General features: G+C 34.0%; 1 protein-coding gene across 1 annotated transcript in view; it reads right to left on the bottom strand.

Annotated features, from left to right (window-relative positions):
• LOC126885646 (arf-GAP with coiled-coil, ANK repeat and PH domain-containing protein 2) overlaps positions 1 to 16,061 on the bottom strand; it is a 106,035-nt gene that overhangs the window by 14,509 nt on the left and 75,465 nt on the right. Inside the window, exons 8-12 of the mRNA XM_050652302.1 lie at positions 14,116 to 14,322; positions 11,307 to 11,413; positions 11,067 to 11,247; positions 6,070 to 6,503; positions 65 to 228 (exon numbers count right to left, since the gene is read on the bottom strand). Coding sequence (XP_050508259.1) covers positions 65 to 228; positions 6,070 to 6,503; positions 11,067 to 11,247; positions 11,307 to 11,413; positions 14,116 to 14,322 — 1,093 coding nt within the window. The remainder of the gene's footprint in view (positions 1 to 64; positions 229 to 6,069; positions 6,504 to 11,066; positions 11,248 to 11,306; positions 11,414 to 14,115; positions 14,323 to 16,061) is intronic.

Here is a 16,061-nt window from a genome sequence, read left to right as displayed (position 1 = left end):
AAATCTCTCATCATTTAACGATATTGTATAACATAACTTATTTAATAATGTTTATGGTACTTACACTAAATACTGCAGCGTGAAGAGGGGATCTACCCCTGTCATCTGGGTTTATCCAACATTTATCGGCACCTAAGGCTAGTGCTTCACACATCACTGGCAAGTTATGGGCGGCGGAAGCTTTATAAAGTAACAAATCTGGTTGCAGCTTCGAGATATCTTCTTCACCTGAAATATATTATGTTTTAGTAACAAACACCTGTAATCTAAGAGTTATTAGTAATTTTTACTAGAATCAAACATCGTCTATCTGTACACAGGCAGAAGAATCCAATGATATCAAAGTCAAACGTGCGTCTGACAGGGATATATACTATCTGCTGTTCAACATATACTCTGAAGAAATCTTTCAAAAAGTGTTAGAGGATGTTGAAGCCGGGATTCGAATTGACGGAGAATATATCAATAACTTCAGATATGCAGAGGAAACGGTGGTATTCGCTGAAAGTTATGAAACCCTCAAAGAGTTAATGAATAAGATCATAGAAGTAAGTCAGAGATATGGACTTTCACCAAACAATAAAAAAACATGTTGACGATCTCTAAGAACAGCAATTTATACGAATCAGGGTAAACGGGCAACGAATAGAAAGAGTAAACACATACACGTACCTAGGTACGAACGTCAGTGAAAATTGTCATACTTTATATTCAAATACCCATACAAATCAGGTTACCACATGTAGTGCAGTCACTGAAGGTTTTCACCTCCGATTTCATTGAACCTCCATCGATTTTCATGAAAATTGGTGAGTAATTAGAGGATACCTCAAGGAACAAAGGTGACATGATGCCAACTTGGACTTTTACCCTGGGGGTGGATGCCACCCCTTCTCGGGGGTGAAATTATTTTATTAAAAATAATACCATAAGTCGATAGAGGGACAAATTATAAGCAAAATTTGTTATATAAAGTTAATAAAATAAATCAACACTTTTTGAGTTATTAAAGACCAAAGATTTTATTTTTTCGTAAAAAAATGCACGTTTTAAATCGGTTTTTCACGTATAAATCAAAAACTATAAGCTTTTACAAAAAAGTTATTTTACTGAAATTAATGTTAGTTCAAAGTGAGTTATTGGCAATTGAATGTGTATTTTTTTCGACGAATACTCAAATCTAAATATTCAAGCTTAAATAACGGGAAAACGATGCAATGTATAAAATATTCCTGCTAAACATTTGTCAAAGTACTTCAGAATACCTATCAAATGAGCTTCAGAACAAGGTAATAGCGTCAAAATTAAGCAAGTTATAATGAAAATAAAAGAACCGTTTCGAATTTTTTAGGAAAAAGTGAAAAATAAAACATACGCCATTTCCACAAAAATTAGAATTTATAGTAAACCTTACAAGAACTTCTTTATATTAGCATAAGTAATGTTTTAGATAATTTTGACGCATATTTTTGAAAAAAAGATATAATTTAAAAAAATCATAATTTTTAAAATTATTGTAATTCTCATAGTCTTTTGATAATAATTCCAAAAATAGTCAATATAAGTAAAAAATTATATATAACCAAATTTTAGTTTTTTTTGTGCCAAATATTTTACCTGTTTTAGTATTTCCAGAGGGTAAAAAATAACCGAGATACAAACGTTTAAATCTTAAATTTTGCTGTGGGAACCATGTAACCGGGGTCATTTAACCTTTTATTTTTAAAACAGTAAGGGATTTAAAAGATTAGTTTCAACGTGCTTAAATAGCACTTGGAATTAACTTTCAAACAGTTTTTAGATGAACCTGATATCGTAAACACGAACGGAGTTATTAAAAAAAAAACAATAACATTTTTTGGAAACATTTTTAAAAGATAAATTTTGAAAAAATTTTGGAACATAAATTTTGACGCTATCAACATGTTCGGGGGCTTATTTGATAGATACTTTTAAGTACTTTGACAAATGTTTAATAAGTTTATGTTATAAAATGCATCAATTTTCCGTTATTTCAGCTTGAACACTTAGAGTTTTTTACTCGCCGAAAAAAATATAAATTCAATTACCTATAACTCACTTTTAGTTAACATTAAAAGGTTTTTCTAGTAAGGGGTTTATTTCGTTTTTTATTAGCTTCAATTTTGATAATAACTTTTTTGTAAAAACTTTCACTTTTTGAGTTATTGATGAAAAATTGGTTAAAAACATGCATTTTTCTCAAGAAAAATTAAAATCTTTGATCTTTAATAACTCAAAAAGTTTCGATTTATTTTAATAACTTTATATAACAAATTTTGCTTGAAATTTGTCCCTCTATCGAATTATGGGGTTATTTTTAATAAAATAATTTTCACCCCGAGAAGGGGTGGCATGCACCCCCAGGGTAAAAGCGCAAGTTGGCATTATGTCACCTTTGTTCCTTGAGATATCCTCTAACCACTCACCAATTTTCATGCAAATCGATGGAGGTTCAACGAAATCGGAGGTAATAGCTCATATCCACCTTCAGTGACTCCACTAATGTAATATGTGTAACATATGTCTAATTTTTAATTTTAATTTTAATTATGATAATAATTGTTCTATGTACTTTAGATTTATACAATCTCTTTTCGTTTTACTTTAACCTGTAATTGACGTTATTTGCTCAAATATGTAAAAATTTTATGCAAATAAAAATTATTCTATTATATACTACGATGTTATGTATATCTTCGCTATACTGTTGTACGGAATTGACTCGTGGACTCTCACAGACGCTACCTGCAAGAAAATTGAGGCTTTTTAAATGTGGCCTTATCGTCGAGTCCTAAAAATATCTTATACCAGCCACGATACTAATCAGGACGTCTTATTAAGAATATAAATAGAAAAAGAGCTGTTAACTAAAATAAAAACTTTAACAAAGAAAAGTAGAAGGAAAGCGCGCATCAGGAAGGTGAAGGATTTCCTGGCTGAAGAATATATGTATGTGGTTCAACACAACAACCACAAATATTTTCAGAGCAGCAGTTTGCAAAGCACAGATTGCCATGATGGTTATCAACATCCGAAACCAAGAACTACAAGAAGAAGAAATCATAAGACAAAGGCGGAGAGTGAAGAAGAAGTTTTGGAAGAAACGAAGCCAGTGCTATTAAACTCCAAACTATTTGGATGGTGACAAAACTCATATCAAATAGAAATAGTAACTTCTTCCTCTCACACTCTATCTCTCTCTCGCTCTATGTAAATCTGTATGTATTAGGCCTGGACCCCGCGTACCAAAAAAAAGTTTATTAATAGCAAGCTGAAAATTTGTTAATAGCTTAACGGTGTCTAGTCGGACAAACTTTGATGAATGGGAATACTGGAACAGGGGAAGTTTTAATTGTGGAACAGGTCAAAGGTTTCGAACGTCAGACTACGAAAACATCCCATGTATTTTGTCGGACAGAACTTCCAATTGATTTGTTACTCTTTCACGCAAAAACTCTCATGCAAAAATCAGACTGATATTTACCACCAACATGATTCCTGTCATTTGACATATTCTACGTGTTGGACTTATTAAAATGCAAAACATATTTGTCGGAAAAACATTTTTTCATATACACTCACCGGCACAAAAGCAAGTCATGCTTCTACACAGCCATGATGTGAACAAGTCAAATTTAGCTCAATGGTACCTCGAGCGTGAAACATTGGATATTTTAAACATCCATATGTAAATTCACATCATTTTTATATGTTCCTATGACGGATTAATTTTAAAGGGTTTTTCCCAAATATTTTTACTTTGGTGGTTAGCATGTTCGATTCAAGAAAACACTGATGATGATCGGTCAACCGATTGTAAACTAGTTCTGTTTGTTTTGTGATGTAGCCCTGTATAGGGATTTTAACAAATATACCTTTTATAAAGGATCTCATGGTTTTTTGTAATAAATGGTATACAGCCAACTACAAGAAATTTTTTCCTCGTGTTTTTTTTTGAAATTAATACATTTTGTAATCATATTAGGCAAATGGAAATTCCTCAATATTAGTTTTGTGGTGTTGATAACTTTTTGAAAAAAAAAAAAATTGTACATGCGTACCTTTGCCCCACCCAATGGGGCAAAAGTACGCATGTGCGTACTTGCGTACTTTTGCGGATTTGAGACATTTTGCAATTGAGACAAAATTAGCTGATAGAATATCAAGCTCAACTTGATATTCACTTTGAAGATTGACTTGAAACATGCATTTGCCAAGTCTTCTAACAATAAACTTTCAATATGCCTAACCAATAATAATCTGAGTTTGAAAGATTAAGAATTAGAATCCATTAATTTTTAAGAAAAATTAGATCAAAAGGTACAAAAATAATTTTTACCTCATTTTTGTTGTTGTATTCGCCCTGATTGCGCCAAAGTTTCTCATCCAATGCTACTGACTAGTACAAACATATGCCACAGGATGTTGTCGCCAACATATAAGAAGTTACTGAAAAATGTAAGTGCGTACCTTTGCCCCGTGCGTACTTTTGCCCACACCTAGCCTACATGTATTGATATCGTTTGGTATTATTCCGGTAACACAAAAATTTTGCTTGTATGACATTATACAAGGGTGAATGGAAGCGTAGTATTTTCTCCTAACTTTAAAAAATTCTGTGGAAAAATGGAAGAGCTGATTTTGTTTCATAGTCCTGTCATATTATCCCGGAAGCATCACTAAAATTTTTGTTTTTGGAATTATCCGAATATCTCTTTTCTTGTAAGAGCTGTGCCATTTTTTGTAAATAAAAACACTGATGGACTTATAAAATAGACTAAAAGGGTAGTTCCCTCTGTTGGCTGTATACCATATAGTTAAAAAAGCTGTTACCATATAGTCAAAAGTTTGTCAGTTCCTTACAAACTTCTTCCAATTTTACAACACTATAATGTAGATTGAATTATAAGTACAACCATTGTTTGGTTCTGGGGCTAGTTAGCAAGTATATATGAATTCACTGATGATGGACTGATAGGTCCGAAAACGTTCTGAATGAACCTATTTTACATATCCATTGGGATATTTTAAAATTTTATTAAATATACCTATTACATAGAAGTGGTTTTACTTCATGTTAGAGTTCATAAAATAGAGGTTGGATTGATAAGATTAGAATGGCCCGCATGCAGCTCAGATATTAATCCTATTGAGAATTTATGGGATGACTTAAAAAAAGCTATTCGCCGTCATCCTAGGCCTCCAGAAAAATTGGTGCAGTTATGGCCTTGATAGAGGAATATCGGGCTATTTCCCAGGCAAGGATAAAACATGTTTATTCGATGCCAAACAGATTGCGAGCAGTCGCAAGAGGTGGACATACCAGCTATTGAATTGTTTTGTTTTGTTGTCAATTGTTTGGTTCTGTTAATTTTAGTGCGTTTGATATTTTTAATTAAAAAAACCTTCAAAGCAGTGTTTTTATTTACAGATCTTACAAGAAAAGAGATATTCGAATAATTCAAAAACCAAAACCTTAGTGATACCAGCAGGATAATACAAAAAGAGTATGAATCAAAATCACCTTTCCAATTTTTCCACAGAATTTTTTAAAGTTACGAGAAAATACAACACTTTCATTCACCCCCGTATAATGCCATCTAAGCAAAAATGTTTTGTTACCGGAAAAATAACAAACAACATCAATACATGTACCTACAAACTGATGTAAAAATCTTGAAAATCGGAGTACAAATAAGAAAGTTATAGATTGTCAAACTTAATCAAAAATTTTAAGTGGCGGAATTTTGTGCCGGTGAATGTATTATATAAAATTTGATATTGAATAAAGTTAAAAACAACCTCCTAGTTTTCACAATCATAAAATTGTCAAGATGACACGTTCCACAATTAAAATCACGTTCGAAAATCAAAACTTCCCTTGTTCCAGTATTCCCGTACATCAAAGTTTGTCCGAGTAGACACCGGTAAGCTATTAACAAATTTTCAGCTTGCTATTAAAACAAAATTTTGGTACGCGGGATCCAGGCCTATATATCTGTGTTTGTAAATTAGAAATAGTCAATTATATATAAAAAAAATACTTACCAACAGTCTCATTTTCTTCCTCTCCCCCTGTAGATTCTTGATCGCTACTCAAATCTATGGCTCCATCTATCGGCTGTTTATCCAAATCATTTCCAAACAACAAAACACTTCCTCTTTTCCTCAAACTATTTCGTTTGGACGATTCACTGTTCGTGTCCTCGTCCTTTCCACTACCGTTACTGCTGGTCTCTCCGGCTTCGGCTATTTTCTCTATTTTCGTCGTGACCTCGTTCGACTTCAACGACTTTTTCTCTTTTTTATCGCAGCTCCTAGGTCTTCGGCGAATCTTGCGCACGCTCCATTTTCGGACGTCCATCAGACTGGGGGGCCGTGACGATCGATTCGATGACGGGGAAGTTTTGTTGAATTGCGGAAGAGATTTGACGAATTTCTTATCGACGTATTTTGCTTTTATGAAGGTTTCTCTAACAGCACTAAAAATCCATATAAGGATTATTATTATTAATAATACTGACGTGATAAGGTAAAAAGCAGTAAGTGCCAAAATAATGGTTTTGAGTTATTTGTAATTTAAGATTTTTTCTTTTACACAATTTATTATTTCTTTAATTTTAAGCAGAAAAACGTTAAAAACATTAAAAAATATGTATTAATTTTTGACAAATCAAACAATTGTGCTGTGCGATTAAGAAGCTCGCTGTAGCGAACTCGGCTGGTTCAGTGTTCGGTTTTCGCACAGGTTTTGGGAATTCTTCTTCTTCTTTTTCGAAGGACCAGCTGGGAATCCAGCACCTGCAAGGATTACTCTTTACAAGGGATAGGGAATGGTTGGTAGGTAATAACACACAATGTTGTCTACAGAACAATAAAAAATATGTATATTGACGAGTTAAGTGAATAGAAGGATACGTGAGAGATAGAAGATATTATATGTTTAAATTATAAGTTTAATTGTATGTTTAAATTATAAGTTTTATTGTGAGACAGCTTATACCGCGTAAAGTTTAACTTGTTGGAACAGCAAACCGTTTAGATGCAATGGCAACACCGCGACTTTGATGATAGGTGATTAAATAAGATGTACGTATTATCTTTTTACTACTTACAGTTTGTTGATAAAGCTATGATTGATTTACCATTTGGCACTAATCGCTTACGGCCAAGTTGCTATGGCCACTGACACTAATTATTTCGTTAGATTTGTTGAGAAACAGACGAAAACTACCGCTCTTAAAATGCGGTGTGCTCTTGGCCAAGGTTGGTAACAGACTCTCTTAGTTTGTAGTTGGGCAACTTTTAGCTTTGTTGTTTGGCGGAAAGATAGTTGGCGGGTATATGGGTAACAAACTAGTTTTTTGAGGGACAGGTACAATGTTATAATGTGTTGAAATATTGAAAATATTTGTACATTGTAAAAATTTATGGGAAATTTATACATGTGTTACTTGTTTTTTGGCTGAAAATTCAGCAGTTACTGCTGTTTGCCCTAATAATGAAGTTGTTTTCTTAAGCAGAAATGTAGAATAGTCAGCTTTATGTAAATATCGGGTTTAAAAATAAAACAAAAATGCAGAATAAAGCGGTAGTGTAATCAAATATAATTCACATTAGAAAAAGAAAAAAGTCTTAATTAATTACATAATGTTGAAAAAACTATCCGAAATTTATTAGTTCTTCTACGCCATCTTCTTTTAATGAAAGCCAAAAATGCCGTCTGTTTTCAAGTATGAGAGGGCACAGTTGCGAAATTATACCTTGTTACTTTTGCGTAGGGACACCTCTACAATTATCGCGTAATTTACTAGGAATTTCTAGTTTATTTTCTGTCATGTGTTTATTTTAACGGATGGTAAACCAGGTGATGTTTACGCAAATGGCAGTATCTGAGAAGATACTGCCTTATGTCATGATATAATACAAACTTTGAATACAAGGCAAACAGCAGTAATTAGTTATTGATTACGTTGGATACTGCCTGTTACCATCACATTGAGCGCTACTTTGTTAGTTACTGCTTTTTGCCATTGCTAGTTCTGGTATAAGTTGACTATAAATGTGCACCCCCTTTGTAAAAGTAAGGGCAGTTACTACTTAGGTAGGATTCATTAATATCTCATTTTTGACAAAAATGTCACTTACTGCCTTTTACCTTAACAGGGCAGAATACTGTCAGCTAATGTCATTGCTGCAATAAATCTACCTACTACGATTATAGCTAAATAAAAAATCTTTGGATAATAATCCTTGGTTTACAAAAACAGATTGGGACTATGATTCTGGAAAATTCTAAGCCTGTTTGAACATGATTCTGAACAAGAGCAGATCTGAGTAGGCTGGACCAAAAATTGAATCAGAATTACAAAGTTAAACTCTATGTTACCTTCAACATGAAGAGCCCTCTTCTTCTACTTCTTCTTACGGTGCCTATCCGTTCCGGATGCTGGCGATAGATGTATAGAACCACTTTCTCAGGTTTTGAAGCCAAGATATTCTACTTCTCCCTGGTCCTCTCTTTCCAAATACATTTCCTTGAAGAATGAGTTGTAACAAGCCATATTTCTGATCATTTCTCATAACATGGTCCAGATATTCTAATTTTCGCTCGCTCATTGATTCTGCTAATACTCTCGCATTCCTTGCTCATTCTACGTAGGACCTCAACATTAGTCACACGATCCCCATGAAATTCTTATAATGGGTCTGTTACATCACATCTCGAAGGCTTCGAGGTTTTTTAGACAAAGTATCCAGACCTCTAGTTCATATAATATTGCAGAAAATAAATAGCCTTTGATAATAGAGATTCTGGTACCAAGTGGTAAATCGTGACTTCCGAAAAGAGACTTCATCATTATGAACGCTGATCCCGCTTTTCCTATGCGTTGTTTTATTTCACCAAAGTGGTCCCATTGGCTGTTTATATTGGTACCAAGGTATGTCTAGCTGCTCACCCAGCCAATTGCGCACTGTCCCAGTGCTTGCTCGAAGATATATTCAGAGTACATACATACCTAACACCGGGGACAGAATGCATCCTTGTGTCACTCCTCTATCTATGAAGACTGCCTCTGTCAACTGGTCATCTACTTTTAATGTTGGCAGTTTGGTTGTAATATATAAATTAAAGATGATTCTCAAGTCTCTATCAATTAATCCCGCTTCTATCAAGATGGTCACGAGCTTATCATGTTTTACTCCATCAAATGCCTTTTTGTAATTGATAAAACAAATATATAGGGTGAGGCAGATAACTGGCCTATTAGAAATATCTCGAGAACTAAAGGCAACAGAATCATGAAAATTGGAATAAAGGGGTTTTGAAGGATGATCTATTAAATGAAAATATTTTCATCTCTTTGCAACTTCCGGTTATACCGGAAGTTGCTTATAACTTCGTTTTTTTTAATGGGACACCCTGTATATTTTTACATTTTTGGATTCTCTTCGATGTCTTCTTTCTTAAAATATAAGGTTTTGTAATATTATACAGGGTATTTTAAAAGGTAATTACGTTTTTTTATTAATTTCGTAGCAACATTCACACCCTGTAGAATTGTAGTAGTTTGACATCTAAAACTCTATTTACGTTCAAATGATTTTTAATATACTCTACTATTGTTAAGAATCATTAATATAGCTAAATTTTTAATTTTAGTATACAGGGTTGGTCGAAACTCGGAATGAGTATTTTCTGAGTTTTCTTAAATGGAACACCCTGTATTTTTGTATTGTAGTGAAATGATATTTTATAGTACTTTTTTATTTCTTAAGCATTCCCTATACCTAACTGCTTTAATTTGTGAGTTATTGGTGATTCAAGCTAAACATTAATTGCAACAAATAATACTTTTATTAGGTTGGCCGTGAAAATATTCAATCCCAAATAATTTTTGAGAAATAAATACATATTAATCCAGACTGGTCCTTAAAATTACCAATAATGGTTTAGCTATCGAAATACCTACTTAGTTAAGATTGTTGGTGCGATTAACAATTAATTTAAGAAAACTCAGAAAATACTCATTCCGAGTTTCGACCAACCCTGTATACTAAAATTAAAAATTTAGCTATACTAATGATTCTTAACAATAGTAGAGTATAATAAAAATCATTTGAACGTAAGTAGAGTTTTAGATGTCAAACTACTACAATTCTACAGGGTGTTAATTTTGCTACGAATTTAATAAAAAAACGTAATTATCTTTTAAAATACCCTGTATAATATTACAAAACCTCATATTTTAAGAAAGAAGACATCGAAGAGAATCCAAAAATGTAAAAATATACAGGGTGTCCCATTTAAAAAAACGAAGTTATAAGCAACTTCCGGTATAACCGGAAGTTGCAAAGAGATGAAAATATTTTCATTTATTAGATCATCTTTCAAAACCCCTTTATTCTAATTTTCATGATTCTGTTGCCTTTAGTTCTCGAGATATTTCTAATAGACCCTTTATTTGCCTCACCCTGTATATGTCACAGTTGACATTCCTGCACCTCTGAATAAGCACTTGGACAGCGAATAGATACTCTAGGGTGCCTAAGGCATCGCGCAATCCAAATTGTGTCCATGATACTTGAGGGGAGACCGCTCAAACAGAATAAATGCTTTATGACTCTTATAATAACGAATGACATTTCGTCTAAACGTCTACCAACCTTCACTACTAAATGAGATACAACTTTAAAACGGATGAACGACCAGGAATATTGGTGAATATGATACTGAAAACTAAATAATAAAAAGAGGTAATAAGAGGTGGGGGTTAGGTGGAAGAGCAGGTGTATGTTGCTGTCTATTGACAGTAATATGCTATAGTATTTTTACTACGAAAGCGATATTACGTAGGTCAAAATTTTTGACGTAAGAGGACTGTCAAAACATTAGAATGTGACTGTGTGTGTAGAATGTGTGTGTAGTAAAATACTATAAATGAATCTCGTCCTACAAATATATTATAAATCTTTATTGTATAATTTGTAAATATTAATAAAGACATTTATTATTATTCTTATTAAGATAAACAAATACTTACCCAGGACATTGATCCGAAGGCCTGATAACGTCGTCAGACATATTAGCCTCGTATATTTTATTTATCACTGAATTCCCTAATTCTACCATGACTTTAATAATCTCCGGTTCCCAATCGTCCAGCGTCAGGGATCTTACTTTACTGTAATGAACTCCTAAGCTTCTGTGGACTCCAGAACATTCTAAAAATATTATTTTAAAGGTATTTTTGATCAGGAACACGAAATAAAGTTAAACTTACCGATACATAGTGTGATTCCTAAATTAATACTAGCCCATCGAGGATTGGGACTTCTGCAATCGCAGCAGAAGTTGTTGCCTGGAATTTTCAGCAGTTGCTCCCACATCCTGGAAAATAAGTACATATATTACATTACCTGGGTGGTGCAGTATTTAAGACAGCACTAGAGAAAATCACAGAGTGCATAAAGAGAAATGGAGAAATAATTAATAACATAAGGTATATATAATATCGGAAAAAAGTAAAATGCAGAATTTACAAAACAGTCATCAGACCAATAATGCATAGGCATTATTGGCAGAAACACGACCCGATACAGAAAGGACAAAAAGAATACTAGAAACAGCAGAGATGAAAACACTTCGAAAAATCGATGGTAAGACACTAATGGGAAAGAGATAGGAGTGCAGATATACGAGGAGATACAAGGTAGACAACATTAATAACTGGGTGAAAAACAGAATAGTAGAATGGAACGATTACATAAGTGGAATGACAACAAATAAAGTAGTAAGGGCGGCGAGAGACGGTTCCCCAATATTAAGACGATCAGTGGGAAGACCACGAAACCGCTGGAATGACAACTTACTAGAGGCACATTGAAAAACAGACAGAGTCATGTCTACACAAAAAGAAAAAGAAGAAGAAGAAGAAGGTATGCGTAAAGACGATACTATGATTCTCGCGAGTAGTATCGAAGAGATGAATTGCTTGATGGGTAAGTTACAAAGAACAAGTGCACAATATGGGCTCAAACTAAACGTCACAAAAACCAAATGGATACTAGTAAGCAAAACCCAAAAACGAGCAAGACAACTGATATTAGACAATTAAAGAATTCAGGACATGGATTCGTACACATACTTAGGAACAACAGTTAATTGAAATTGGAATTTAGCGAAGGAGATACAATTGGGATTGTACGTTTAAAAATAGAAAAAGCAAGAGCGTTGTTCACTAGCATGAAGCAAATTTTTATCTGTAACAACCTCAATTTTATTTGTCTTAAATGGTATGCATTTCCGGTTTTGTTATATGGAATGGAGCCGTAGACAATGACCGCAACACTAATGAAGAAAGTAGAAGCCTTCGAAATCTGGGCCTACCGCTGTATATTATGTATTAGAGATGGCATGATGGAACTGGAGCAGGTACCACGGAATAGGTTCCAATCGTCTCTTCCACGCACCAGTGACAAAAAGTTGACGGCATCGGTTTCGATTTCAACGGCGCCGCATCGACCACAATCCGCAATTTACAACAAACTCGAACTGGATTCTCACTCGGAATAGATTTTAATACAGTAATTTAAACATCGAAAGAGCCAACGTAGTAAGCCACTGGGAACGCATCGGTTACGTTCGTTTCGTAGGGATGGCATGATGGAACTGGAGCGGGTACGTCGGAATATGTTTCAATCGACTATTCCACGTATTACAAGTGACAAAACTTTGACGGCATCAGTTTCGATTCCAGCGTTGGCCGTAGTTGAGTATACTTTCCGGAACGACCGGGCAAGAGATTTGAAATGAAACTTGAACTGATCTCTCGGAATAGGTACCATAGAGAAACGAATCGGCGGCGTCTGTTTCGATTCCAACATCTCACATCTGTTTAATGTGATGAGCTCAAAAGAATTTCAGGTCGATACGGCTGTAACAGATTTCTAATTTATGGCGGGTATAGTTGTCATTTAAAACTGTTAAAATTTTGAATCTTTCTCATTATGTTTTTATTTATATGACTATAATCTAATCGATCCTATCTTCTGTAATAACTTAGTGTCTTCATTTTCCATTTGCATAAACGAATTCTGAATAAACCTCGACCTTAGGTAATTTAAAAACCCATAATTACATGTAAGAAAACTTTGTTTTAATAGTTTTTTTATATATTTACGAATTGTAGGAAAAACATGGTAAGAAATATAAATATATTTAAAAATCAAATTAAATACATCCTCTAGATTAAAAATACAAAATTATAGGTACCCACTAGTTTGATCGTTTAAATTTGATGCAGCGCAAGACAATAGTGGCACAACTAGGAACAACCTAGGGCGATCGATATATCGTCTTTTCACCTCGGAATCAGAAACTCGCATTAGGTTTCTGGAACGGGTATTTGTTTGGAATAGGTTCGGTTCCAACCTATTACCGAAAAATGCTATTCTGTACCATCTCTATTACGTATATCCTGGACCAAGCACATAACCACAGTATAAAGAGGGACAGTAAAACCTCTTCCATGTCGGCACTTTGATCTCAAGAAGTAATACCGGCAGTACGCAATTGGTAATTCACCAGTGGTGGATGCGGGGTTTCTCTGTTAAAACCCGTACGTTTCTAATCGACTAGCAATGCGAGAGTGGGACAAAAGCGACTGGGAACATTGCGCGGTCGCCATGTGCGACTGAAGATTTTACTTCCAATTTTTCGGAGAGTGGTTCTACTGTCCCTCTTTATACTGTGACGTGACCAACGAGGAGGTACCACGCCGGAGAGGTAAGGAGAGAGAGAGGTAGGAATAACTATAAAGAAAGGAAAGTTGGAATATTTGGGCAAAGTAAATATAGAGTACTTCAGCTAATTATACAGGGGAAAATAGACAACAGTAGGGGTCCAGGGAGGAGAAGACACTCATGGCTGCAAAACTGGCGGCAATTAGAACTGCCGAACTATTCAGATCTGCCGTAAACGAAGTCAGAATAGCCATGTTAATTGCCAACGTTCGGAACGAAAAAGGAACGTGAAGAATGGTGGTACAGAACTAATGTACGTTTTATTTAAATTCTCAATGAGTAACTTACCGCTTTTTAGTTCGGTTGTTATTATCGTTATGTCTTTGGTGTTTACTGGTGATGTTGTTTGAGTAAGATGTGATGCTATTGTCTCCCACTTTCAACTGATCGAAATCTATACTTTGAATCCTCTGAATAGCGGCACCGATTCCCTTTTGAAGGGCATCCACCCAACAGTCGCACATTTCTTTGGTGTCGGCTTGTAGCATGTGGCTTCTAGAATTAATTAACAATAAATGAAAAGGTGCAGTGATGAATTCACGTTAACAAAGAAATAACAGATAGATAATTAGACATACATATTTTGATGGAAAATCTAATTTATATCTACTAACTGACTGAGGTTCTCGGTAGAATTATTTTGCTGAGGTTTGATTATGTTTGTTTTTGTGTAGTAAGTGGGCAATTTCCTCGATCTCGATAAAGGAGAAGCCCATGCATACTCCACAATTAACATCTGTGTTATAATTCCATAGAAACAGACACAGTATTCAAATTATTTGATACACATTCTTCTTAGTAAGATCTTAGTAAGCAGTCTGATTGCCTACATCCTTCATTTCTCCTATTCTTAGTCCTTCACTTTGACCTAAGGATCCTTTATATGGTGTATTCCACGAATATACTACTGTTTTGGATTATCGCGACAACGAATATTTTAGTAAAATCCACAAGGAAAAGAAAATGTTTTTCCTGTAGTTGGCTGTATACCATCAATCACAAAAATTGGAAAAAATCCTTTGTAAAAGGTATACAATTTTATTAAAATCCCTTTAAAGGGCTACATCACAACAAAACGTTTTCTATTTTTATAAAAAATCATCATCAGTGTTAGATCTAAAAATAAGTAATAATAAAAAATCATATTTTTTTTCAATCATTCAATTTTTTTTTCTAAAAATAAGTATAACCGATTTAATGAATATAAAGTTGGTATTTAAATTTTGACTAAGGTTAGAGCAAGTTGGTTATATATATACATACTTACAAACTGAATGCTAGCTGAGCCACAAAAGAAAAATATCCGGGTAAAAACCCTTTAAATACAATATCGATGCGTTAAAAGTGCATACTTCAACAAAAAGCCTAATGATGGTCACATGGCAACTAGGATAATGCCCTAAAGTAATGCGAATGCATTACTGAATGCGAAAGGAGTGATGTTTCTGAAAGGTGTCAAAAGACAGACGGACAACGTGACGTAGAAGTTACCCTGTATTACCACAGCCAACTAATTGTAGTAAAAGATTTTAAAAAAAATTTTTTTACACAGTAATAACAAACATCAACAACCACAACTTTGCCACAACTTTGGCTATAGCCACAACTTTGTTGATGTTTGTTATTACTGTGTAAAAAAAAATTTTTAAAATCTTTTACTACAATTAGTTGGCTGTGGTAATACAAGGTAACTTCTACGTCACGCTGTCCGTCTGTCTTTTGACACCTTTCAGAAACATCACTCCTTTCGCATTCAGTTGCCATTAAGTCATTGAAATGTAAATAACTCAATTTGGATCCCACGTGTTGGGAAATTTCAATACATTACCTTAGGGCATTATCCTAGTTGCCATGTGACCATCATTAGGCTTTTTGTTGAAGTATGCACTTTTAACGCATCGATATTGTATTTAAAGGGTTTTTACCCGGATATTTTTCTTTTGTGGCTCAGCTAGCATCCAGTTTGTAAGTATAACCAACTTGCTCTAACCTTAGTCAAAATTTAAATACCAACTTTATATTCATTAAATCGGTTATACTTATTTTTAGATGTAACACTGATGATGATTTTTTATAAAAATCGAAAACGTTTTGTTGTGATGTAGCCCTTTAAAGGGATTTTAATAAAATGTTATACCTTTTACAAAGGATTTTTTCCAATTTTGAATATTTTAGTGTGCAACATAAGAAGTACGAAAGTATTTTGCTCTAATAATTACTCCAATAACCAACAA

The sequence above is a fragment of the Diabrotica virgifera genome, chromosome 5 (genome assembly GCF_917563875.1).
Source record: "Diabrotica virgifera virgifera chromosome 5, PGI_DIABVI_V3a".
NCBI lineage: Eukaryota > Metazoa > Arthropoda > Insecta > Coleoptera > Chrysomelidae > Diabrotica > Diabrotica virgifera.
Note: the sequence above shows the minus strand (reverse complement) of the source record. Positions and strands in the feature narration are given on the sequence as shown.